Source organism: Lynx rufus, unplaced genomic scaffold (genome assembly GCF_022079265.1).
Source record: "Lynx rufus isolate CCGP_SWC_20201006 ecotype Redwood Valley unplaced genomic scaffold, mLynRuf1.p SCAF_4, whole genome shotgun sequence".
Lineage (NCBI taxonomy): Eukaryota > Metazoa > Chordata > Mammalia > Carnivora > Felidae > Lynx > Lynx rufus.
The window spans coordinates 34,244,449-34,271,763 of NW_025814856.1; the positions used below are offsets into that span (position 1 = coordinate 34,244,449).

At 40.8% G+C, this 27,315-nt stretch overlaps 1 protein-coding gene across 2 annotated transcripts in view; it reads right to left on the reverse strand.

The window, feature by feature from the left end:
- The window catches only part of SUCLG2 (succinate-CoA ligase GDP-forming subunit beta), a 275,629-nt gene that overhangs the window by 131,088 nt on the left and 117,226 nt on the right, over positions 1-27,315 (reverse strand). For both annotated transcript variants that reach the window (XM_047094643.1, XM_047094644.1), the window contains exons 3-6: positions 10,706-10,805; positions 9,602-9,692; positions 5,130-5,282; positions 3,528-3,617 (exon numbers count right to left, since the gene is read on the reverse strand). In XM_047094643.1, the coding sequence (XP_046950599.1) occupies positions 3,528-3,617; positions 5,130-5,282; positions 9,602-9,692; positions 10,706-10,805 (434 nt within the window). The remainder of the gene's footprint in view (positions 1-3,527; positions 3,618-5,129; positions 5,283-9,601; positions 9,693-10,705; positions 10,806-27,315) is intronic.

The window sequence follows — 27,315 nt, forward strand, 5'->3', positions numbered from 1 at the left end:
TCCGACCTCGGCTCCAGTCATGAGCTAGAAAGCTCAGAGACTGGAGCCTGGTTCACATTCTGTGTCTCCCTCTCTCTCTGCCCCTTCCCTGCTCATGCTCTGTCTCTCTCTGTCTCAAAAATAAATAAACATTAAAAAAAAAGAAGTTAATAGTATAGAGGATAACTAACACAATTGACAGATCTATGAATTTTCAGTCCTCTTCTGCCTTCCTGTGGCTTTAGTCTTTTCAACCAATTCTTGCTGAAATGAATTCTGTCAGGAACACATACTTGCTAATTTCTGTACCAGGTGGTATTTCTTTAAGTCTAACGTGAATGCCTCACTGAGTTCAGACACAACAGGCATGGGTTGGAAAGATATTAGTAACTTTACAAGATAGTCATTTTATAAGTTGTTCATCCAAGAGAGCACAGCCTCCACATGCCTAAACCATATCCTAGATGAAAATTAAGTAATGTTCAAGGTCACACTGAATCTAATGTACCTTGAAAGTACCATTTCTTTTTTTTTCAACGTTTTTTTTTTTTTTTTTTTTTTTTTTTTGGGGACAGAGAGAGACAGAGCATGAACGGGGGAGGGGCAGAGAGAGGGAGACACAGAATCGGAAACAGGCTCCAGGCTCCGAGCCATCAGCCCAGAGCCCGACGCGGGGCTCGAACTCACGGACCGTGAGATCGTGACCTGGCTGAAGTCGGACGCTCAACCGACTGCGCCACCCAGGCGCCCCAGAAAGTACCATTTCTTGACCAAAGGATCACTGATCGATGGTCATTTAAATAATCTTCTTGGAACTCTCGGTGGCTCAGTGAGTTAAGCATCTGACTTCGGCTCAGGTCATGATCTCATGGTTCATGGGTTCAAGCCCTGCACTGGGCTCTGTACTAACAGCTCAGAGCCTGGAGCCTGCTTTGGATTCTGTGTTTCCCTCTCTATCTGCCCCCTCCTCCACTCGTACTCTCTCTCTCAAAAATAAATAAAAACAATTTTCATGTTTTCTCTTCTTGGGAGCCTCCTCCCAAGTCTCCTTTTCTTGCAAGTAAGCCTCTGCTGACTAGACACTGACTTTCTGGAACATTTCACTGATCCCTGTGGCTTAAGGAAGCATCCTAATGCATTCCCAAATCTACTACTCCAGCACACATACAGTCTCCTTCCTAGTGTACAAATAAAATCAGTTGTCCCTAGATGAACAAATTCCCACACACCTACAACTAGGATTACCCTCGCGCTCCTTCCTACTCCCTGTCCCTATAATCGCTACCAGCACCTGATCACTGTTCTGGGAGCCCCTGGAGAACAGTGGCTATGTCTCATCATGTTTTCCAGGGTCCAGCAGAGTGAGCAGCACCCAGGGAGAGCTCACTCCAACTTTGCTGAGCAAACGGAGATTTAAAGGCTTTCATTTGGTCGGCAATGAAAAAAAAAAAAAACAGGAAAAAAAATGAATTCAAAACTTCTTTCCTTTCCTTAGCACATTTAAGTCAAAAATACAGTGACATTATAGCTCTTCATGACCCCTGAGAACTTGCATGCTCATCTTCCTTCCGCAGGTAATTCATTTAAACCCAGAGTGTCTGGGGTGCTGGAAAAAACGTGATTCAACCATTTAAAGAGCTACGACTCTTAAATTTCTCTTCTAAATGAAGAGTGGTGGAAACTATCTTCTGGGGTCCCTAGAACTATTACTGCCTTCTCTAGAACTCTCTGTCACATTCACCTCCTGAGCTGTCAAGCCAAGGGGTTAGCAGATTTGCCCGCTCCAGATTTATTCTCCTGCCTATCACCAACTCCCCAGGAAGCTCTTCGAAGTGGACATCCTGGACGTGTTGTAGCACCTATTCACGCATATGACGAATGTTTGCAGGGCATCTGATATACCTGCCAAGAACTTCGCTTCCAACAGAGCAGTGACCAAAGCTGACAATGTCCCTTCCATGGTGCACACCAGGATCTACAAAGGCGACTGCAAATAAGTAAGACAGACAGCGATGTGCAGAGGCATACAGAGAATGTGAATAGGGTTATGGAGCACATTCTGGAGCTGACTGTAGGGCAGCGTCGCTAGAACATGGGGACCTTATGGAAGAACGGTCTCAGTGACCACACCCCTACACAAGAAGTCCCACAATAAGTGTCAAGTGGACGGCTAAGCTAATTAGTGACCTCATTCTCAGGAGGTGACTCCAACCACGGCAGCCCTTACTCAGGAATCCACGATAACTTCCTTTCAGCACGTCACTAACTTGACATCTCTTTGACAGTCTCAGAAATGACAATTAGTTCTTGTAACTGTCCACTGAGTCCTGGCTCTTTCTCCTGCTAAGGTTTAGTCCCACATGTTCCTGCCCCTTCTTCCATCTTGAACCTTCCACCTTCCAAGGGAGCCTTTCCTCCCAAGTTCAAGTAAGTGCTGTCCTCTCTTAATTCAAACGTAGATATTTTTAAAGTCTTATTCTGCTTTACCCTTCTATGACTTGCCTATTTCCAGCCTTCAATTTCTAGAGATAGAGTCAATCAAAAGAAAAAGAAAAGAGTGTGAAATCTGTTTTATTAGAGGAACGTTGCCCAGCTAAATAGCAGGAAATACTCTGGAACCATTGGGGGCCCCAGGAAACACACACATACTCATGTACACACTCACATATACATACACACAGGACCTTGGGTTATTAAGGTGGCTTCTCTTGGTAGTGGAGAAGGAAGAAAACAGCCAGTAAATCCTTCTCATTTAACTGTGAGACAAAGAAGCTTGCTCATGTAAACACCCAATGCGGCTCGGTGGGCTGGACCAAGGACAACGCAGAACTGTGAAGCTCCAGACAGAGTCTCTCCCCCAACAGCTCAGAGGACAGTTTTTCTGTCTTTGAAGCCATGAGATATGATTATTAAATTGGCATAATTTAAGCTGTTTTCAGTGAAGTATCACTTTCAGGCCATTAATATTCATCTCAAATCCCATTAGCTATGAAAGAATAGCAATTAGTTAAGTAATGTGTATTATTAATAACAATAACAGCTGACCTTTCTGGAGTACTGACTAAAGCACCTGTGTACTGGGCTTACTCCGTCCTAACAAGAGGCCTCTCATTTGGGGTCTCATTATCCCCATTTCACAGACGATGACATTCAGATGGGTGGAATCAGGCATGCTGGATGGCGGTACAGGATTCAAACTCAGGTCTGCCTGACTCTACAGCCTGTCCCTCTCACCACTATGCTGCCTCATCTAATTCATGGGCTGGCACTGTAATGCTGCAGAAAAAAACAGAGAGACTAACATACACAGCAAAACGCATGTATCCGCACACAACGCTCACACGTATATTTGAACACATCTCATAAACACCCTTTTCTAGAACACAAGGGAAATATTTTTCTTCATCACAAACGACTGGGGAAAAAAGGTTAGACAAATAAATAATCCTGGGTCCTGGAGAAGCACAAACATCAGAGGCAAGTAAGGAAGGTAGCACACATTTTCTGAAACAAGTCATATGCACAGTGGCCTCCAAATGCTCAGGTACCTGGTTTTTCAAAGGCCCAAGGAAGCCTAGGTTTTCTGCCATCCTCTGAGCTTGGCTGTCCTTTATCCCTTCAATAATGTCGATTTCTTCCTAGGAAAAAATGAATAAAATAAGGAAAACTCAAGACGGGCAAATGAAAAGATTCACAACCTGGAAAGAAAAGGCTCAGTATTTATTTGCAAATGAGTAATTCAAGGGTGGCACCTTTCCAAAGATCTCCGAGCAGGGCTACTGCAGCTGCCTATAGGGTATGTTTTAATTAGCAGACCATCTAAAACACAGCCTTTCCAAAAACTATGTAATTCTTCAGGGTGGCATGCTGACAAGACAATCGGATGCCAGTTTTCACTTTTAATTACTATACAGATGGCACCGACGAATATTTAGTCAGTTAATTTTTATGACATATTTTGGAAGACTTCCAGAGTAAGGTTCTCCTGCCTTGTTAAGTTTAGAGCTTGTCATATGTAGGTTAAATATTACCATATGATTTAAATACCCTATTGATGATGATAATTATTAATAATACCTGAGCTCTACAAAGTGCCATTCTCTCCAAGATACTGAGTGCTGTTCATATACATTATTTCAGGTGTTCTCTTCACAAATGGAATGGCTTGTTTAAATCACAGTAATTTTGAAAATGAGTAGGTATTAATGGTAAGCTAGCATGTAAAGTCTCAACTTAACTTCCAAGGTAGCTAACCTAAAAGATGTAATGTTGGTGAAAATATTCCAAAACCAATCACCCAAAGTATCAGTACCTGATCTAAACAAAGAGGTTCAGGAAAAAAAATTCCTGCTTTTTGAAGGGAAACAAAATCACATTCTAAAAGAAATAATAAATCTTTCTGCTAAAAATTTCTAATGTGATTTTTTGACACCAAGAACCCCAAATTAAAAACCAGAATTACAGTTCTAAAGACCGTAGATTTTTCTTCTCACAGCTGAGGTAGGTTGAGAAGCACTTTGTACACATCACCTCATTATTTCTCACAATTCTGTGGGGTGGAAATCACTGAAGTGATTCAAAAACAATGAGGCTTGGAAACACTGAGATGCTTGCTGGTGAGTTAGGATTTGACCTCAGCCAGATCTGTGACCAGATACTAAGGGCAAGCTTTAAAGGATTGAAGCACACTGATAGAATCTGGGCCTCTGAAGAATTCCGGTTTACATAAGCTGTACTGAAAGACATCATGGCTGTCTCCAGCTCACATCTGGTGTCCTAGGAGCGGATTTCTGGATCATACACACTGTGCGGTGGGGTGGAGTCAACCGAGGGGAAATGGAAACACCACAGTCCTCGCCCATTGGTTAATTCTTGGGGCAGGGTATGGAAGAAATGAGGAAGGAAGAAAAGGCAGGAAGGAGGAATAAAGGGAGGGAGGGGGAAAGCAAAGAAAAAGACCCCGGATAGGGAATACCTTGGTTCTGCCCAAACTCACCTTAGTGCTCAGTAAGAAAAAGGACTCAAGGTCTTTCATGCCGTAAATCCCAGGAACGAACGTGCTGCTACCAGCCTCAGACTGCACATTAAATCTTTAACAGCTCGTGCAACAATAGTCAATGAACACAGCATAGTCAGGAATACAAACACACCTTAAAAATAAGCTCTGGATTCGAAGCGGCCACCTCTTCGATGTCAACGCCCCCCTGAGGGCTGCCCACCAGCACGGGGCCATTGCAGGACCGGTCCATCAGAATGGCCAAGTAGGTTTCTCGGGAAATGTCCAAGGCTTCAGCAACCATCACCTACCACATTAGTGGGAAAGTCAAATTAATTCAGCATCAAGCTCATTCCCACTTGGAAATCTATATAAACTTGCTACACAAATCAAACAGCTTCATTTTAGGCTCTTCAAACCCACTGAGTTACCTCCCAGAGATTTGAGAGTTCTGCTTTCATGGTACAGAATGCCCATTTTCACCTCCTTAATTGATCCTGCTAACTTGCTCAAGTGACAGGTATTTGGTTTGCCTCAAGGAGCTTTCCCACTTTAATCTTTTTTTTTTTTTTTCTTCTTCTTCCTTGAGAAACCCTGACACTTAAGAAAAACTCCAGGGAAGCAGTTGTTATTTTAATTTGAGACATTAACAGTACATACATATTGCCACATTGATTTTTCTCAGATTACACTAGTGGAAAACCAAGTTTGCTGGCCCAGAAAGGATTCTTTTACAGTACATCTGATGCTGTATATGTATATATGCCTCTATCTCATTGATCAACTGTATTGCTAATTCAATTTATGCTTCCTTTTAAATTACAAATATACTATTTGCATGTTCAAAAATAACACAAAAGGTACTAGATGTATATAAATGAGACAGTGAAAGCTGCCCCCAGCTGCACATATACAGAGCTCGGGCCTCAGCAGTTAGGGTGATCAGGAGCCCATATGAAACGTTTGTGATCATCAGATAAAGTAGCACCTTTGGGAGGATATGGTCCAGTGTATTCGAGGACTGTGCTTGGGCAAGAGACAAGTGGGATGGAAGGATTTCATTCTGCTCTCACTGTTTCAGCTGGCTGTCTTGCTCAGTGCACAACCACAACAGCTGTGTGCAGCAGGCCTACCAGGAAAAATCACCGCTGACTTCTCTCTTTCCTATACATCTACAAGCATTACAGTAGTGCGCATGGAAGCATATTATACGTGCTTGAACGCTTTTCTTTCTTCTTGTTTTTAATATTAATATTACAGCTTGGAAATCTTTCCAACATTCTCTCTCTTCATTGTGACTAGATGGTACTTATATGTCAGTATTTATTTGACCATATCCCTACTGACAGACATTTACGTGGACTTCAATTTTTCTCAAATGCTACTTGAGTGCTTACTTTTGTGTGTATATCTTCACTCATTTGTTTTCATATCCCTATAGTAAGGTACCTAGAAATAAGATGGCTAGGTTTTAGACTCTTCATATTTAAGATGTTAAGTACTCTCAAATTGCCTTAGAGAGACTGTGCCAAATGACACTCCAAATAAAAATGGTAAAAGATGGCTTGGATGGGAAAGAGAGAGAGAGAGAGAGAGAGAGAGAGAGAGAAAGAGAAAGAGAGAGAGAGAGAGAAAGAAAGAAGAAAGGAAGGAAGGAAGGAAGGAAGGAAGGAAGGAAGGAAGGAAGGAAGGAAGGAAGGAAAGAATATTCATCATCAGTACTAGAAGTGAAAATAATGAAAGCATTTACATTGCTTTTCCTAAAAGTAGTCCACTAATAGGTTTCACAAAAGAAAGTCACAGATAAAACAGCATTTCTTGCTAATTACCCAGATGTCATAAAACCACAAATTTTTAAGGCACATGAAATGGGATAAACATATGACGACCTAAAATGCTATAAAGAAATGAACTCAAAATTTCTTTTCAAACACTTGTGGAATTTATCACTGGTTAAAAATACAATACCTGATAAGAGGCATCATACTGACTCTTTTATCATAAATGGTAACTCATGACTATGTAGGAAATACTTCTTGGCACGTGGTGTTAAGATTTTCATAGAAGCATTCTGTTTTCAAGTTCACTTTCTATCTAATAAGAGCTAGTCTACAGAACAAGATTTAATGATTTTCAGTAGTTATTCTGAGAAGCAACACAACATTCTAACTTTTTAGGAGACGTGTCATTCAAGAGTCCTATTCTTAATCTTCTAAAATGTTGACAGATGTTCTGTACGTTCCATCAAATTTCTATTTGTGAGAGACCAGCTGCTGTCTGAACTGGCTCCTGCTTGGTGGAAAGAAAGTATCACTCTTTAAGAAAACATTCCCAGTGAATTCCACGAATGCTCTCATCCCACCAGGAACTCAGTTAGATACGTCTCAATAATGTGACTTCATCTGTGACTGACAAAAACAGTATCATCAGCACAGCCTTTTCGTGGAGTCCCCCAGGAAAGAAAGCTTTTTCACTTACTTTACCCTACTGGACCACTGAATCTGGCTGGTTGGTTTGTTTTTGCTTTTGTTTTTAATATGGTGCTGTTGAAACTGTGGATGAGTACCAGTGCACAAACTATTCGCAACAGGACCATGATTAGATAACATTAAAAATATATTTGGTTTCTGAACTTTGCTTGCTACAGAGCAGTAAGCTTTGCTGGTACTGAATCGTGAAGAACATAATGAGGAGTGCAGTCTCACCTCCCCTATTATTATTCTAGGAAACACACCTAAAATGCATTGGCACAGACTTAGAAAAAAATATCCAATGTGTATAAATGTACGTATGTGTGTTTAAACAGCTTCTCAATTAAACTTAGAAATAAAAGTTTCTGGGGGACTTCTACTGACGTCCAAGATATTCATATGTAAAAAAAAAATGCATGTTCCTTAAAACCGCATATAATATTATTAAAGAAACGGGGGTAACATACATTTTATAGAGAAAAAGGACAGAAACGATATTTCACTGTGGTGAGAATCCAAGAAACGTTTATTTTCTAATTTCTGTATTTCTGTACTACTGGAAGTTTTTATGTGTGTGAATCACTTTTACAATCAGGGGAAAAAAAAAAACACTACTTAAAGTAAATCATTCTAGATGTTTCCTAGCAATGACTCAATGTACAGGAATGCACTTATCTTCAGTCTTTCAAAACCTATCTACAAACTAATTTTATGCATTACCACACAGTGCAAATCTGCTTTAGGTATTTTTTACATGCTTTTAAAAAGTATCACAAACTAGAATCTAAAAAGAAATATATTCGTATAAAACAACGAATTCCTACAAACAAAAAAATACTTATCATGTCCTCTATGGACAAATTTTGAAGAAGTTAACAAAGGCACAGGCTCATAATCAGATTTAAAAGGCAAATACAAGTACTGTGTTGGGCCAAACAAAAATCAAAACAAAACACTTTTGAGTTTTAAATAGTTCTTAACTGTGAGAAGTGGGGGTAAAGGGAAAACAGCATAACCAGTTTTGTCAATATGCTTTCCTAACATTTATAAAAGCTTTATGTTCTCAGAGTGAAAGAGCTAAGGACCACCAGGATTTCCATCTCCCTCTTTGGGACCAAGATAGACCCTGTCATGGTACGCTAAGTAAACCACCCAGCGATTTTTTTTTTTTTCGTCATGTTAACAACTTTCCACACAACTCACCCTGAAAATTAAAAACAGAATGTACTACCTCAGGTTCTCTAGGCATAACACACTGGTAGAACCTGGGTATATTTTTAACCTTATCTAATCTGCTCCCCAAAATGCTGGGCCCCCTTTCACCATTATGACAGGGCCTTTCAACGATCAATGCCTGCCAGGGCTGGGGTTTGTCCTTATAGTCAAACTTATAGGGGCCGAAACTCAGAAGGGTCCTCCTCTTGGTCTCTCGGTGTATTATTTGTTGTAAGTGACTTGAAATTTGAACGAGGGTCCCGCATTTGTTTTGGCACTGGGTCCTGCAAATCAGGTAGCGAGTTCTGGTGCTTCCATTGATGAGGAGGGTACAGCAAACAAAATGACAGGAGGAGACTTAGGTTCTGGCCTCGACTGTGCCACCCCAATTTTATGCCTGAGGCAGGCCACTTCACACAGGGCTCTAAGTTCTGCAGGTGTGTATGATGTGCAGCCTATCTACACTTCAGAACCCCAAAGGACCACTAATACTCCATAATTCCAGGGATAACATGGCTTTAAACGCTACTAAACTCAAAGTAAGGTATAGTGACACTTAGAAAAACATCACAGGTAACTCTGATACATAATGAAATAGGGTTGTGGAGGAGCAGAGAATGTCCTGCACTGAGCAGGAAGAGCTGAGTACGAAGCCCTTTCCAGCTTTAAACAGAATGTTCTGAAAGGCAAAGCAGTTGTTTTGATCACTCACCCGCACCTACGTTTACTAAATGCTGACGATGATAAACACTCACACTATCACAGAACCCTTTTTATTTCTCCTCAAAGTCATACCACAACCTAAAGAGATTATAAGAAGTTTAAAAAACAAAATGGCACATGGCCAAAGTGCACTGCTTCATCAGACTGTCAAAAATGAAATGTGATTTTCTTTTCTTGTAACACATACACAGAAAATGACCAAAAGCATTCATATTACCTTGTTAACTTTCACACCTTCTTTTGGAGTTTGTTTTGTTGCTAGATTATACCCAATCATCTGTTTAGCCAGCTGGCCTACAACGTGAGGGCTAGGAGTGAAGGAAAAGGGAAAGAGAAAAAACAAAAACATTGTCTACGGTGAAAATTATTTTAAAGCAGAGTGCATGTTATGTCCCCATGTCCACACTGCACAGGGTCCAGCTCCACCCTCACAGAGTCCACAAGGCTTTCTGCTAATGTACTAGGTACCTAGCAAGGTACCAGAGGCTCACTGAGAGCAATATATATGAGGGAGGGAGGGAGGGAGGGAGGGAGGGAAGGAAGGAAGGAAGGAAGGAAGGAAGGAAGGAAGATTGAAAAAAGGGAAGGAAGAAGGAAGGAAAGAAAGGGAAGGAGGAAGAGAGGAGGGGAAGGGAAGGGAAGGGAAGGGAAGGGAAGGGAAGGGAAGGGAAGGGAAGGGAAGGGAAAGGGGAGATTCTTGCTTCCCTCTGCTATCCTCTCTCCCCAAAATAAGTTACAGTCACAGTAGAAAGACAATACTGAAATGCACAACAGATTTAGATAAGAGCTGAATAACAAAAACTTGACTTGGGTCACGTGAGAAGTATTGGCCAATGAGGGCATAAGGGAGAGGGTATGATTCAAAGTAAATAATGAAAATGTGACGGAAGAGAGGCACAGGGGCAGTGCTGGCAGACACAAGAGATAGGCCATGATAAGGGAAGGTTCAGACTGTCAGACAGGAGGGACAAGTGAAGCCACTGGTAATGGGGAGCCACTTGCAGGCTCCAGAATAGGCAAGTGACAATATGGCGGCAGCATTTATTTTGTGTTATCATTTTCAACATTTATGATGGATCACTGTCTAGGGCAGAAGGAGTGTCAGGTTTTTCACCAATTAGTGAGGAAAAAATCCTTTTATGGGAGAAAGAACACTGGAGCATTGCCAGAGCCCTCCTCTACCTATAATTCATTTCCTCTACTTGCTACCTTCTGTTCCCACCCCATTCCAACCATTTTTCTCAATGCTCCCTTCAATCATGAGTAAGATCTTCCATTAATACTTAGCCAAAAGACAGAGAAGTAACACCTCCAGACTTACTCTTTTGTTAAATGAACGCCTCCTTTCAAACCGCTACTGAAGACACCTTTTCCTCTTCCTCCAGCTAAGATCTGGGCTTTCAAAACAATTTCTTTTGCATCTGAAAAAGAAAACCCAGAGTCAGTAGTGGGTTTTTCTGTTGTTGTTGTTTTGTTTTTGAGCAACAAGGAACGTGGAAATGCACCTAATTTCCAAAAGTGTTTGTAAAAGCTCTATTAAACAAACTTTGAAAATAAAGGCATAAAAAACGTCCAGAAAAAAAACATCAATGCACCTAAATACAAAGTCTTTATCGAGGGCATTAAAATATTTCCTACCAGTTTAATCTAATACTCAACCATCCCAAGAGAAAGCAAGGCATGTGTTCCCTTGCTCTTTTGAGTGTCAGAAGATGCTAAATAAATCCAGGCTGGAGGTATTAATTTTACTGTGTAATGACACTCCCATGTGACTGAGGCACCAATCTGCCAGTCAGAAGAACTAACTACCTGTCAGCCGGCTGAGATGTCGAAGGGAAGACTGGATTACATAGGGGAGACGTTTAAGACAAGATGCAAAGAGAGCAGTTAATAACTGTATTCTTGGAAACCACCACATTTCTGAGCAGTTGTTCTATATATTGATGGGACTGGATAAGGGAGGAGGAAATGGATTGAACCTGAAAGCAAGCAATATTTCTGAAATGGTGGCAGGGTAACAAAACATCCTGGAGGAAGGTGGCCTTGGAATTTTTGCTTCTCGACATACTCAAGGAACGGGGGGGGGGGGGGCAGGTATTGCCTGTTGTTGACCTGTTGACCTTTGAGACCTGAGTCATAAACTTCAAACATCTTCATGCGCCTGGCTTGAAAGCTGAATGCATGAAGCAGCCCAGTGACAGAAATAAGGTCTTGAGCAAAGAGGGACACTGCCCTCCCCAACCACAAAAGGAAAAAAACAAAACAGCCCTCAAATCAAACATGTTTCATAAACCAAATAGTACACATCTTCAGCCACAGCTGGCACCCTCTGTTTGTCGTTCCTCTTTGTCTAACATCAGAAAACTAAGTCAATATTCTATAAGGCTCTAATAGCCTTCTGGTTTAACACACCAGGTTTAGAATCTGCAGACTGGGTTTCCATCAGGACTCTGTCCCTCATCCAGGTGATGACACCTGGCAAGTTACTAAATGTCTCTGAGACTCCGTTTACCCAACTGTGAAAAAATGATGAGGATTGGTTTAAGAATTAGACAATACATGTGAATACTTTATCCCAAGAGCCTGAAACTCATATGATTAATGAAAGGCTACTGCCATGACCATTTAGTTCATTTTAATACCTTTCTATCTTCTAAAGAATCAAAAGGATTATTTCCACTCAGGCAGATGTGGGCAAATAATAATAATAATAAGTTTGCTGGTGTCAGCCACCATTCATGGAAGGTGGAGGGCTCTGTAAGCGTTGGCTGTTTCAGTTATTTCTATTATTGTTCTTCTTACTCAAGACAAGCAGGCAAAGGTTCAAAGAGAAGGAGCCACAGAGGGTTTTGTCATGAAGGCAACAAGGAGCTACAACAAGATTTGACATTACGACAGCACTGGGTAAGACAGCTACTCCAGCTGAGGTAGTCAGATTATGAAAGTTCTTGGTCTTTATTCGTTGGTCTTCCCTTCCCCTAAATTTTCTTAACACTCAGAAAACCAGGCTTCACCTTCTCCCAGAAGCAAGCATGGCTCCTTCTCTGCTGCCCTCGATGTCCTCCTACACCTGTTGCTGCCCTAGATATGAACCATCACAACATCAGTCAAACCCATGTCTTAGGATAAACTGGCTCACATCAACCTGAGTAAAGAGCAAGTTGGGATGACAGCTCATTATCAGAAACTCACCAGGAAAGAAACCAAGTAAAACGAATGTATTTCGTATCTTGGCTATTGCGCCTAAGAACAGCAGTAGGAGCGCGGACTGTGGAGTTAAACAGACCTAAAATCTCTCACTCTGCCTATCACTTTCTTTGTAGACCGGAGGAGACTGAGGCTCAGAAAGGGAAAAGTGATATGCCTGTCAGTAAAATGGCTATAATAATCTATAGTGTTAGGATGATGTGAAGAGTAAGTGAAATATAGTAGGTAAAGTGCTTATCTCAATGCCTGGCACATTAAAAAGAAGTCAAAATATGGTAACTATCATCGCTAATTATTTTTAGCAATTAACCAAAAAAATAAAGGTATATAGGAAGACATTTCCTATTTCTCTTTTGGAGCCATCAAATAGAAAAAATACGGTCTCCTCAAATTTTTAATTGTGATCCCTTCAAATTATTTAAAAAGGATAACCAGCATTCCATTGCCATTATCAATTTTCACATGCTTGTCATCCAGAAGAAAGAGATGCTTTTCTCTAGATCTCCAGCAGCAACACTTGAAAGCCAGACAGAATACCTAATTGGGCATCATTAATTGGCACTAGATATGCTTAATTAAATCAGCCTTAGGCATGAACCATCAAGACAAACAGTTGTAGCCTCAATGAAGTGGTTGTCAATTACATGTGTCACCATTTGACCACGTGTCAAAGGATTCCATGCCACCAAGCTGGTAGACCAAACAACCATTTTGGGCACTGTGAAGCCATACTGGGACAAATGGCAAAAGACAAAGGAAAAACTGTATCCCATCTAGGTATGTCTCCTGCAACTTACACCCCAGGCCGAAAATAAGCTCACTAAAATCATCTCTTCTTATTAGATCTCAGACGTTAAATCAGTATAGTACATCAATAGCCTAAAAGAAAGCAAGTTTGTCTCATCTTGACTGCAACTCACGTGAAGTAATTTAATTCAGTTATTTATTCGGAGGGGAGAAAATTAAGCAGCCAAATCCTACTGAACAGTAGCTATTCTTCTCATTCAGTATTAACCAAGCTGATTCACACAGTCACTGTTTCCATTCTATTTAAAATAAATCTGATTTGGGGCGCCTGGGTGGCGCAGTCGGTTAAGCGTCCGACTTCAGCCAGGTCACGATCTCGCGGTCCGTGAGTTCGAGCCCCGCGTCGGGCTATGGGCTGATGGCTCAGAGCCTGGAGCCTGTTTCCGATTCTGTGTCTCCCTCTCTCTCTGCCCCTCCCCCGTTCATGCTCTGTCTCTCTCTGTCCCAAAAATAAATAAACGTTAAAAAAAATTAAAAAATAAATAAATAAAATAAATCTGATTTCACCAAATACACACATTTTTGGATTGCTTTTGGGTTTTCACGTTACTCTCCTAATCCCAAGCAAAATTACAGAAGAATATCTCAGACACGAAATCCAATGTTTGTCTACCATAAGATGATTTAACCATACTTTAGGGGTAACAAGCAAAAAAAAAGAGATGGAGGGAGAAATAACATCTACTCTAATAGCTTTTGTATGGAAACAGATTACACTTCTGTACTGATAACCATAGTACTGGACTCCGAGGTGGAAAATTCCAGGTATGTATAACTCCAAACTCCTTATCCTTAACTACTACTCTTATATGCAGCAGCGTAAATGTGCAATGCATTCACTTTATTTTGTTCCCTTTCTGGTTAGTTTCTGATAATGAACAGTGCTCACGACTAGGATTCCTCTTGGTTAGATGGAAACCAGTTTACTATGATTTATATATATTTTAGGAGAAAAAGCACTGTGACACATTTGACAAGTTTATAAATATGTAAGATTCTCAACTACCAAATCTCTTATGAGAACGATATTTATAGCCATTTAGAAAGCCCCCCCCCCCGCTCAAAAAAACCCCACACCATGGTCTTGTTTGACTTTAGTAGCCACATTAAAATAATACTTTTTCAAATATTTTCCTTTCATTTCTTACGACAAGTTTCATTCTAATTACAATAACAAAGTTTTATACCAATTTTTATGGTCCTATGCTGGAAAACAAACATTCTTAGAAGCATTATTAAATATACAAAGAAAAAAATTAAATTCATTAAGAAAAGCATAACCTAAAGAGAATAAATAAGAAATGTTTTCAATTAGACAAGCTTTGTAAAACTGGTTCACTGTGCTTTTTAGAGACAGCATTCTGAAAATACATTTATGCACAAGAGTGCTTATAAGAAACAGTTCAGAACCATAATGCAAAAGGACCTAGTAAATGTGTGAAAATGTTTATCAGGAATATCAGTAAGGATGTTATTTTCAGCTATCTATTTAAAATAGTTTAGTGAATTCAACATTGCTCTCTTCAAAAATATAACAGCTTCCGGGGCATGTGGGTGGCTCAGTCAGTTGAGCGTCCACTCTTGATTTCGGCTCAGGTCATGATTTCATGGGGTTTGTCAGTGGCAGCTCGGAGCTCAGGCACGGGGCTCTGCCCTGACAGGGTGGAGCCTGCTTGGGATTCTCTGTCTCCTTCTCTGTGCCCTTCTTTCCCAAAAATACATAAACATTAACAAAATATGTAATAGCTTCCTAAATGCAAATGCAGCAGTATATACCTGGAAACTACTAAGGTAACCATCTATTTCAAGTCAATAACATTGGCTTTCTTGGGGGAACTGTGATTTCCATGGTTCACTGACTGGAGCAAAATTGGAATATCCAGTTTTCAGCACAACTGCATGGCATAATTTCCAGCACGGTGATCACCTTTCATGAGGTTTGATAGGATTCTTAATTGAGAAAGTTACAATGTATTTCAAATTGACCTATTACTGGAAGGCAAGAAGAAGGAGGAAGGTGATGCATGAAAAGAGCTGAAAGATATTACAGAAAGAGGAACCTTTATAAAGGACATACAATTATAGGGTGATAAGTGCCTAAGTGCCAATTTCCCAAAGAAAATGAGTTAATTTCTGTGACTTCATTATGACCCCAGAACCCAAACCTAAAATTGGAGAATTACCTATCTTCGATTATTATAATAGCTGCTGTAGATGGAGTCCTATTTCCTCAAGTTGTAATTAGGTCACTGGGAATGAGACAATATTGCAATGACTCTTTCCATATGCCCAATGTCATCTCTGAAACTAAAACAATTATTTCACCTTTCAACATGTCTGATGTGGGCTCGCCCAGTACTGGAACAGAAAATTTCAAACATGAAAGACGTCAGAATAAACTATTTCATCATTGGTCACATCCATTGATTGAATTAGGATTACAGATACTTGGCTCCCCACCAGACTGCTACCCAAGAAGATTCAAATTACACACACCTGAAATAGTCACTTTTATTTTTTTTTTCAACGTTTATTTATTTTTTTGGGACAGAGAGAGACAGAGCATGAACGGGGGAGGGGCAGAGAGAGAGAGGGAGACACAGAATCAGAAACAGGCTCCATGCTCCGAGCCATCAGCCCAGAGCCTGATGCGGGGCTCGAACTCACGGACCGCGAGATCGTGACCTGGCTGAAGTCGGACGCTTAACCGACTGCGCCACCGAGGCGCCCCTGAAATAGTCACTTTTAAAGTAAAAGATGGAACTAGAGCCATCTCTAGGACAAGGGTTTTGTGATACAAATTAGGAAGCTGTTTAGGGAGACATTATTTTACATTAAGAAATCCTTTACTGATAAAGCTTTTATGTAAGTTTTAAATCCTAAAGTTCCTATCAAACACAGTAGTCAATTAATTCTACTTTCTCTAAAGTACTTCCTTCATCTGGATTGTGTAGGGGCATGATACTGCCATTTGGAACAGACTGTTGATTATAAAGGAGATAATTATATCATAAGACAACACACTTTTGCTTTCAAGTGAATAATTTTAATTTTAGTTCCTATACAAATTCTTAAAGTTTGACATTGTATTTTCAGATTGCCAAACTTAAAAAATATTGTATATTTATTACATTATAGTTCTCATTAAAATCTCTAATGATAAACTAGTCTACTCTTCTGATCTTGTCACTGATGTTATTAATTATTTTCATAACCATTGACACAGACTTTGTTGGTGATAAAATTTTTAAAGCTAGATAAAAATTACTTCAGAAAGGCTCAATTCAGTTGTGGTATCTTACTATTTCTATAGCTTAAGACTACTAAAACAATCTTACATTTTGCCTATCAAATTAAAAGATATATATTTCTGTAAGAAACCTTTAGGGCAGAACCTCCTAACATTGATGGCAAAAGGACCACATTTATTTAGACACTTGTGTTATCAAAGAATCTCTAATATTATAAGATTGCAACCAGAGGACATGAAACAGATCTCCTGCAAATGGAGCTACCTGGAAAAAAAATGAGAACTTTTGAGGAAAAAGACAGTTTCTTCAGAAGAAGAAATTTCCAGATGAAATCTATACTGTGTTTTGTACAAATTACAGGACAAATTTATAATATACATTGATAATAAAGATTTGTGTATAACATCTGCAACTTCAACAGATCCTGAAAACAGCCACAGAAGATTAAAAGCATTTATGAACCCCAACAGCATTTCTACAGTATTTTGTGATGCACTTGAAGTGAAAGAAGGATAAAGGAAAACTAGTTATCAGAAACCATTTTTGGGGCAGCTGGCTGGCTCAGTCTGTGGAGCACATGACTCATGGAGTCATGAGTCTGAGCCCCAAGTTTGATGTAGAAATTACTTAAAATAAAATAAAATAAAATAAAATAAAATAAAATAAAATAAAATAATCATCTTCTTTCTGATTTTCAAAGCAAAGATGTGTTCAGTCAGGGTTCAATTAGGGAAGCAGAACCACTATGAGTTATGAATAAGGGATTTATCACAGGAACAAAAAGCTGACAAAATTGGGGGAGATGCTGAGAAAGAAAAGGTCTGAAAAGTGAGGGCTAGAGGATCACAGGGGTCACCAGTGAAAGAAAGCACACCCAGGAGCTGTAGGGTGGATACAGGCCTCATGACAGGTCTGGGTCAATGTTCATCAGCAGGGTCAGAGGACGGGTATGGAACAGATAAGAGCAAGGATGAGCGGGACCACCTTGCCAGCATTTCTACATCTGTCCATCTGTCCATCACAGCATAATGGTTGCATTCCAAATTCTGTGCAAACTTCTCATTTAGCCCACTCTAACCAGGAATTATACAGAAGGGGATTCTGGGAAATGTAGTTCTAGCTTAATCAGGCTTACACAGTAATAATTACCACAGATGGTAGTAACAAGTGGAAGAGACCCCAAGTGTTGCAAATACAGAATTAACACCTCCAAACTTGGGGTGGCTTGAGAACCCCAGGGTTAGAGACCCCCTCTTGCAGCAGCAGACACCTGGAAGCCACCTTTGAATACAGACAAAAAACAAACCTCTTGTGGATCTTTTAACCAGTGATGAACAAGAGGAGGGGGAAAGATGGTAATACTGAGAAATGATATAAATATAAACTGATATAATAAAATGAAGGTTTTACCTTCAGAAGCAACAGGAAGGACTATGGAATTTAAAATGTAACATACACATTGCCCACCTACACCTGTATTTACAGAAATATTTCACAGAAACATAACTAGCATTCTGAGATCTCCAACTTTCTTGATTAGAAGGTTGTCTTCTATTTTGTCTGGGTACATCGATTTCTCCGGGGAGCCTTCCATTTGGTGAGAGGTGCCATGTGCTGCTGTCTGGATCCTGCTCTGCTGTCTGCTGTCATTCTGCACCCCATGGTCACACCACAGCCAGTTCCTCTAGGTTGCTCCCCCGCTACCATCAAGGAGGATCTTTCACCTTCCCATGAACGCTCAAGGAGAGCAGCTGAGCCCCTAGTGACCCAGCTTTTCCCTTGGCAGGGCAGTCTCTATTCCTGACGCACACTCTCTCTGGGGGAGAATGGTGCAGTCAGGCACCGCCACACCCTAAACCTGTGATGTCTGGGCCTTCTACACTGCCCGGTCACCTCCTTTCCTCACAAAGATCATCTCACAGAGCCCCTCCACTCTCTAACAAGCTCTGCTCCCAAGGGACCCTTTCTCTAGACAGGCCTAATGTATCTGATTTCCTAATCGGAGGGTGCACTCAAAATCCTTCTCAGACCTCTGAGCCCAATGCAAATCACTGGGTACCTGGTTCCATGCTCCGGAAAAAGTCACGGAAAAAGTCATGGTTAAAAAGCATCTGCAACGTTCTCAATTAGGAGGTCCACCTACCCAAGGCTCACAGAAAATTTGTGGGTAGAGCAATCCCACTTCTGTGAAAATCCACTAGAGAAAGAAGGATTTTTCACTGCAGTGTAATTAGAATATTGAAACACTTGACAACAACCAAACTATCACTATGTGGACATTTGGGATTAGAAAAATAAATTTTATATAGCCACATAATGAAATAATACTATACTATAGGTCCATTGACAATGACTAAATACATCTTTATGTGTGAACTTGGGAATAAGCCCACATACACTATACACTCTAAACAGACCTTAATGATTAATATTTTAAAAAAATGAATACTCACATTTGTGACTAGTTATACACTCATAATGAAGTCTAAGTGAACATAATAACTGAACTGTTAACTGAGGTTATCTGAAGGGGCAAGCAGTGGCATCATGGGGGGAGCATTATATCTTTTCAGTACTGATTTACATTTTTTCCCCAATTATCACATGTCGTACTAAAAATAAAGAAAAAGGGTTTAAAATGTGAGATAAACACAGGAAGTTGTCCACAGTAGCTTGTCTTGAATATTTCCATGTTCCTCTCTGTATCAGCCTTTATAACTTCATCATATGGGGCAGGGATGTCATATTTGCAGAGGCCTCCAGAAGACATCTTCAGAAAACACGGCTCAACATCTAACAACATGACCCCCTAAAGTGTCATGCAAGAAAAATGACAGTGGCAGGAAAATGTCCTGCCCGTTTTAAACAGCTACTGAGCACCTACTCTGTGGGAATTCAAAGATTAAAAAAAAAAAAAGTCAGAGTCCATGCCTTCAGAAACTTAAAACTTCCTGGACAGAAGAGATACAAACAAACAATTACTGAAAAATATTAACACTGTAATAAATGTTAAGAACACAGTGTAGTGAGCAGGGGAAATGGTGCCACGTTGAGCGAGGCAGGAGAGAACAGAAGAGCCATAAAGGAGGGCTGATCGATGTCACAAGGAAGAGACCTGTTTTCCAGACAGACAAGGCTGGGAAGAGAAGACCTAAAGGCATCCACAACGGACAAAGGCTACTTTGCTTTTCTGTCTGTATTTGCTTGGCTTCTTGGTTATCTATTTAAATTAGAAATCATTATAGCACCGCCTCAAACAAACCAGTAAAGCATGCCAACATTCAGCACTGTAGGTCACTCACATTTGTTATTTCGGATCTTCAGAAAAATCTGTCCATATTAAAGTTTATTTCCCTATATTCAAGAACAGAAAATAGGGGTGCCTGGGTGGCTCAGTCGGTTAAGCGGCCGACTTCGGCTCAGGTCACGATCTCGCGGTCCGTTGAGTTCGAGCCCCGTGTCAGGCTCTGTGCTGACAGCTCAGAGCCTGGAGCCTGTTTCAGATTCTGTGTCTCCCTCTCTCTGACCCTCCCCTGTTCATGCTCTGTCTCTCCCTGTCTCAAAAATAAATAAAACATTAAAAAAAATTTAAAAAAACAAAAACAAAAACAAAAAAAAGGACAGAAAATAAACAGAAAAACACATTTATGGCCTTTGTTAAACTTATTTTGCCCTAACTGCTTTTAAGATCTCCCATAATTTTATCACAGAGGTCTTAAAAAAAAACAAAAAAACAAAACCTGAAGCAGGTAAGCTAACTCTCAAACAGGGATCCTATGAAAGCTCCCAAGGGGTCAGTGAGATTCAAACTAAGCCGTTAACAGCAGCAATAATAAAGGATATGTCCACCCCTTCCCAACCTGCAAATTAACACATATTCCCGACTTAAAATCTGCTACAATCCAAGTACTGTAGTCACAGAATTCTGAACAACGGCTCAGTGGTGCTGCTGTAAGAAGGAACCTAGAAGGTTTTTCCTTCCCACGGTAGAGTGGTAAAGTGGTTTATGACACACTGGAGTTGAACAGAAGCCAGGAATGACACACGTCCAGAGAGATGGAGGGCCTCAGAACCACTTGCCCACAACACACACGTCTACTGAGGTCCAGAATAGTTTGTTATGTCGCTTCCAAACTGCATTGAGTTTTAAATTGCAGCGTCTTGCTCTTTTATTGCCTGTCTGGATCCATTCATTGTGCCTGAAATCTCAGTCTATTGCTTGAATGTTAAACACAAAGAAGAGTTTAGGTTGCATCCTGGAGGGTGAAAGCACGCAGTTTCCAGGAACTGGGAAGGGTTCATATCAGGCTGACTTTCAAGGATTGTGAAGGCCTGAGAAATACTGTTTCCTTTCATGAGAGCTCTCTTTGGTTTCCTTCCTTTCTTCCTCCATCCTTTTCTCTTCCTCCTTTTGTACCCCTATTCCTTGTGAATATGTCCAAGTTCCTCAAGCGCATGCTCAACTGTATCTGAGGTAACTGACTTCGTTCTGAACAGGTCCATCCGTTCAGTCAGAGAGATCAGCAATGACTTCAAATTCCACCTCCTATCACCTCCTCCTCAGAACCACTCCCCAATAAGGACTTATAACCTTAAATCCCTGTGAATTAGAGTGCTTGATATATTAACCTGTCCTATGCCAGACCTCATAAATCACAAAACCTAGATCTATGTTCTTGGACTGTCTTCTTTTCTGATTATTTCTGAAACATTCAAGCCAAAACAGTCTCTTTGGATAGGACTTTCTCCATCTTTATAAACAAATGCCTGGTTTCACCAAGAATTCATAGCAGAGGGAGCCAGGCCAAGTGTCACAAATAGGAAATTAACAAATTAATAAGCTGCTATTCATTTTACTCCTGGGGAAAAATAATAAGACTTTTGGAGTTGACTTTGGAATTGTAACACCCACAACAACACAGAAAAATACCCAAGAGCTAGCATCCATATCTGGTAAAACTCAAAGAAAATTCTGGCATGTTCTAAGTAGTTTTCCAATGGTATCAATGAAGCAGAGAAATTGAGTCCTGTTTCATACTTGACGAATCAAGCAGTCCAGTATGAAGATACCCTTGGAAATCCCAATCATTCCAAGACATCTACTCGGAAGATTGACATTTCATCACTGCAGCTGGAAAGCTAACATCCAAGTCTACTCCTCCTACCCACTAACAGCTCATTCTCCTTTCAGAATGTGGCCAATATTTGTTCTATATCCCACACTTACCCTCAACACCATAGTTTTTTGTTTTTTTTTTTTTTACTGTTTTCCACCCGACTTCAGAGCAGCACAATATCACACATCCAGCAGTAAACAGCACATCCACAGAACTATCCGAAATTTTCTCCTCCCATCCCCCTACTGCTGTGTATTTAGACCCAGCTGCAGCCTCTTCCAGGTTCCTGACCCTTTCTCCTGGCCTCCCAGCGCCAGGTTGGAACAGGCTGTCATAATGCATAAACATGATTCGACTCTGGGAAGGGAGGGAGATCCTGACACCTTAGAAGAATTTCCCAGGACACAGGTCCTTAGAGCAAAAACAGGCTAAGCCCCCAAATAGGAGATGGCCTGGCCTCACACAAAGGGAGTAATTTTTACAATGAACTAAATTAATATCGACTCAGAAATGCCACAGTGTCTAACAGAGCAGATGCCACTTCTCTGAAACGCCTTCTAGTTTAAAGGAGATGCCAGGCCAGGGAGGAGCAACAGAGCCAGGGAAGCGTTCTGTCAAACCTAATGAAGCCACTCTCAGTTTTGCTAATCACATTCCTCACACCTCCACTTGTGTGGAAGTTTCTACTGAAGAACACCCACAGCACGATGCAGAATGCGACTGCCTCATTCTCCTGAAAATGGCCAAATGAGAGTGGCACATAGTGGGCCCTCAGCATATGGTGGCACACAGTGCGACCTCAGCCTCTGGTCATTCATTTATAATCATCACTTCCTTGAATCTGTGAAATCATAACCATAGTGGTTGTTAGGAGCTTACTATGGAATGAGACTTGTGCTAAGTGTACTCATTGTCCCTATTCAACAAATAATCCAACTGAGGTTTCGTTAGATGGAGTCACGCAGCTAGCAAGAAGCAGTCAGAATTTTAAGCCAGAAAGATAATTCTAGAGACTGTGCTTTAACCCCTTCAGATACAGCCTCGTTACTGGGTTTGCCTCCCAAACATTTTATTATGACAATTTCCTATCACATAAAATATTTTAACACCAAGAAGTAAACATCCACATACTCACCACTTGGATTCCTTAACTGCTCACATCTCACTACACTTGCTTTATCACACATCTCTCCATCATCAGAGCCACCTTATCTTTTACCTGCACTTGAAAGTTGTAGACTTTAGTACAGTTACCCTTAAACTCTTCAGCACGCGTGTCAATAGCTAAAGTTTGATATTTGTTTATGGTTCTGTTTGCAGAGAGAGAAAATATACATGAAGTGAAATGTCCAAATCTGAAGTGCACCATTCAGTAAATTTTGACAAATGCATATATCTATATGATTCAAATCCCAATCAAGAAATACATTACTACTGCTGAAAACATATTACAAGAGTGTCTTTAGGACAAAATATCTAAATAGAAGCACACTGACAATGGAGATCTTAAGTCTCTTAAGACTTTGCTAACTAATCATAGTAAAATACTGAATTCATATACCTCAGCACAAAGGTCAATGCCTGGCCTATCGTAGACACCCAACAGATCTGCGACTAGTCACGGCTGTGTAAAAAAGGAATCACCTCCTCCTACTACCACCTCCAAATCAGAACCTCGTTTGAAACGTTCCTAATTGAGTGATATGCAAAGTGCTGGTTTCAAAGGGGATTTCTTTTTAACCATGAACATATATAGCTTTTTGAAAACAACTATATTATTACGTAAATTTTTACAACAGTGATGTTTTATAAGCTCAGAGAAAACTACCCATAATAGCTGCACCAAAGGTGTTTCCTTGCCCCACACCGGTGCTGGTATCTTGGTGTGGCTATTCCATTTTGAAAGGAGGGAATTTTCCTAGGGGTACCTACACCTGAAAAGCCAGGATGATGCTTGGAGCCTTGGTCTGGTGCTTAAGTGATGGAGTGATGAAAATGACAATCTCTAAGCCAAAGTTTTTCTGTACTGCCAATATCAACGTCACTTGCCTAAAGCTTAACATCATGGGACTCCAGACTTTTGATAAGCCTGCAATGTATTTGAAGGAAAACTACCGGAAAGTATTGAGAAGATTAAAAGACAAAACATACCTGTGTCACAAACTAGAGTGCATTACCCTTTTGGAAACTTTAGAAAATACAGATACAAATGCCTAAAAATCTGAAATGATAAAAACCCCACATCATCAAAAGGTTATCTATATGGGTTAAAGTTCAAATGATTTTTACTTCCTTCTTTATTTTTTTTAAGGTTATTTATTTATTTTGAGAGAGAGAGAGAAAGTGTGGAGCCCATCTTGGGGCCCAAACCCATGAACCGTGAGATCATGACCGGAGCCGAAACCAAGAGGCAGATGCTCAACCCACTGAGCCACCCAGGTGCCCCATCTTACAACGAGTTCTTATGTCATTTATAATCAGAGAAAAACTATTTTCAGATAAAAAAAAAATGTTTATTTGACCTGGTAAGCACAGTAACGGTATTACTGTCAGATGAGGCCAGGGTAGGGGAAGAAGCGTGCTCTAACCCAAAATTTATAACATTACATACAACATATATACTGAGGAGAGATTGGGAATAAAATATACCAAGGTATTAACTCTGACTAGAGGGGAGGATTATGGTTAACTTTTTCTTCTTTTTGACTACAAATCTGCTACAGGGAACATGTAGGATTTCTATAAATAGGAGAAAATAAAAGCTATTTTTTAAGTTTTAATTTAAATTCAAGTTAGTTAACATATAATGTAGTATTGGTTTCAGGAGAAGAACCCAGTGATTCATCACTTACATATAATACCCAGTACTCATCCCAACAAGTGCCCTCCTTAATGCCCATCATCCATTTAGCCCATCCCCCTACCCAACACCCCTCCTGCAACTCTGTTTGTTCTCTATAGTTGAGAGTCTCTTAGGGTTTGCCTCTCTGTTTCATCTTTATTTTTCCTTCCCTTCCTCTATGTTCATCTGTTTTGTTTCTTAAGTCCCACATATAATAACAACTATTTCTGAAATGAGCTTACTATGCATTAGATTTTCTCAGTGCCTAAGATGTACACAGAACACTGCCATTCAGCTATACTGGCCTTACCACACCACTTCACTCCACGGGAGGATTGACTCACGGTGGAGGCTGGGGTAAACACTGCCACTTCTCAACGCTGCAGCTGACGCTCTGGCACAAAGACAGTCACAGCATTGCGGGCCTGGGGGCCACATGTATCTCTGCTTGCCAGAATTAGCTGCATCTGGTCCAGGCAAGTAACGTAAGATTCATCCCGCTGAGACTCAGGACGAGTCACTGTGCCTCAAGTGCCAGGATCCTGAAGGGTGACTAAAGAGGGTGTGGCGCCCTCTGGAGATGCCCTCCAGCACCAACATTCTAAGAGGTACAGGCAGAATCCTTAAATCCTCTAGGTCTATGTACATAAATGTACCATCCCTCTCAAGCCCCTCCTAACGAAGACAACACACTGGAGGTGATTAGAGTACAGTGGATAAGTTCATGGGTCAGAAGTTTTGGATCAGAACTCAGGCTTTGCCCCTTACTAGCCAGCTGAGTGACCTTGACTACAGAAGAGAGCCTCAATTTTCTCATCTGTGAGATAACGCTGATAAAATTAGCACTTACCTCACAGAGTTGCTATATGAAGGATAAATTAAGAAAAAGCTGCATGTAAATTATGTAAAATATTTAACACAATACAATGCCTGGCTTAAACTTACTCGTAGCATCCTTACTTGTATTGGCTTTTAATTACACTTACCTCTTAAATACCAAGTTCATGGCATGTGATATCATAATGATAAATATGCTGTCCACTGGGCAAAATAATTTTCATAATAAACAATAAATCTGCTGCTACTGACTTTTGTAAGTATTAAGAACACATTCCGATACCTATGTCTTGTATTGTTTCCAATCATTCAGACAAGATAAATAAAATGTGCTCGTGGTTAATGAGAACATACAAGATCATATTAATTCAAAAAGGTCAGATGAGGGCACTTGAGTGGCTTAGACAGTTGAGTGTCCAACTCTTGATTTTGGCTTAGGTCATGATCCTAGGGTGGACGGATAGAGCCCCAAGTGGGGATCTGCACTGAGAGTGGAGCCTGCTTAGGATTTTCTCTCTCTACCTCCAGCTCTCTCTCTCTCTCTCTCTCTCTCTCTCCAATAAAATTTTAAAAAGAGGCACGTGGGTGGCTCAGTCAGTTGAGTGTCCATCTGATTTCAGCTCGTGTCATGATCTCACAGTTCATGGGTTCGAGCCCCATATTGGGCTCACTGCTATCAGCACAAAGCTCAATTCAGATCCTCTGCTCCCATTCTCTCTTCAAAAACAAAATAAAACAAAACAAAAACGAAAACGAAAGGTCAGATGCCTTCAAGAGCAGCCCAAACTCAACAGACATTTGGCACGCCCTGCCACCACCGAGAGGCACCACCATTTTGTACATAAAATAACTATCCCTGGATCCTAGATAGCATTTGCCTGCCACAGACACACACCATGTTTTTGTTTATGTTTGTAACATTTGTTTAGTCCCAAGGTCTTCATGTTCCCTTACTTTTTGCCTGTCTCCCTTTTGATATATCTATGGCTGTTGCCTGGCGCGAATGGCCCTGGCTGTCCACCACGTTTCCTGGCAGAGAAGGCGTCACTCGACTCCATCTGGAGCTGCTCAACTTCAGGCCTCATTGGCAGGCTGAGGCTTGTACCAGCACAGGCCTCCCTCCCCCAACACCGAGGCTGGGACCACTCCAGTCCTGTGGCAGCCTGCAGAGGAGGGAAAGTGAGCTGGGAAGAAAGCTAGATGCTGGGTTGTCTGGTGTTTCGTACAGTGGCACTGGGATACAGGGCTATGCGTCCTCCAGTGTCCTCACGACTCTTAATACTGTTACTGTGGCAGCTGGGGTTGTCGTTATGTGTTTTAAAGATACTTCATATTCACAAATGACTTTGTCCCAAGAACTGTTCAAAGGACTTAATACAGCACATCTCATTTAATCTTCACATAAGCCCCCTGCTCTGCAGGTGATACTATTCCTAGAGATCAGGACACTGAAACTCAAAGTCAGTCCTTTGTCTAAGATGACATAGTGTAAATTCGAGCACAGGATGCAGCCAGGGCTGTAGCTCTACCCACACCACCTGAGGATGACTGTCCATTATCCTCAGCCATTCAACACTGTGGGAGTGAAAGAGGTTGGGAAAAGAGGGAGGTGACAGTGGTCAAAGAGAAAGCAAACTATCCACTTTCAAACTGGACCAGAATTCCTGATGATGACTTCCAGGGTAACTGGCTGCCAATTAAAATGGAAAAAAGATAATGGCCCAATAAAAGCATTAATAGCAAAAACCTCCCATTTTGAGCTAGGACAGGCTACACCCACCTGGTAGTTCACAAGGATTAACAGCTTCAAGGACAATTCCTTTTACTACCTCCACAATCAAATGTTTTTGTGACTTAACACACCTGACTA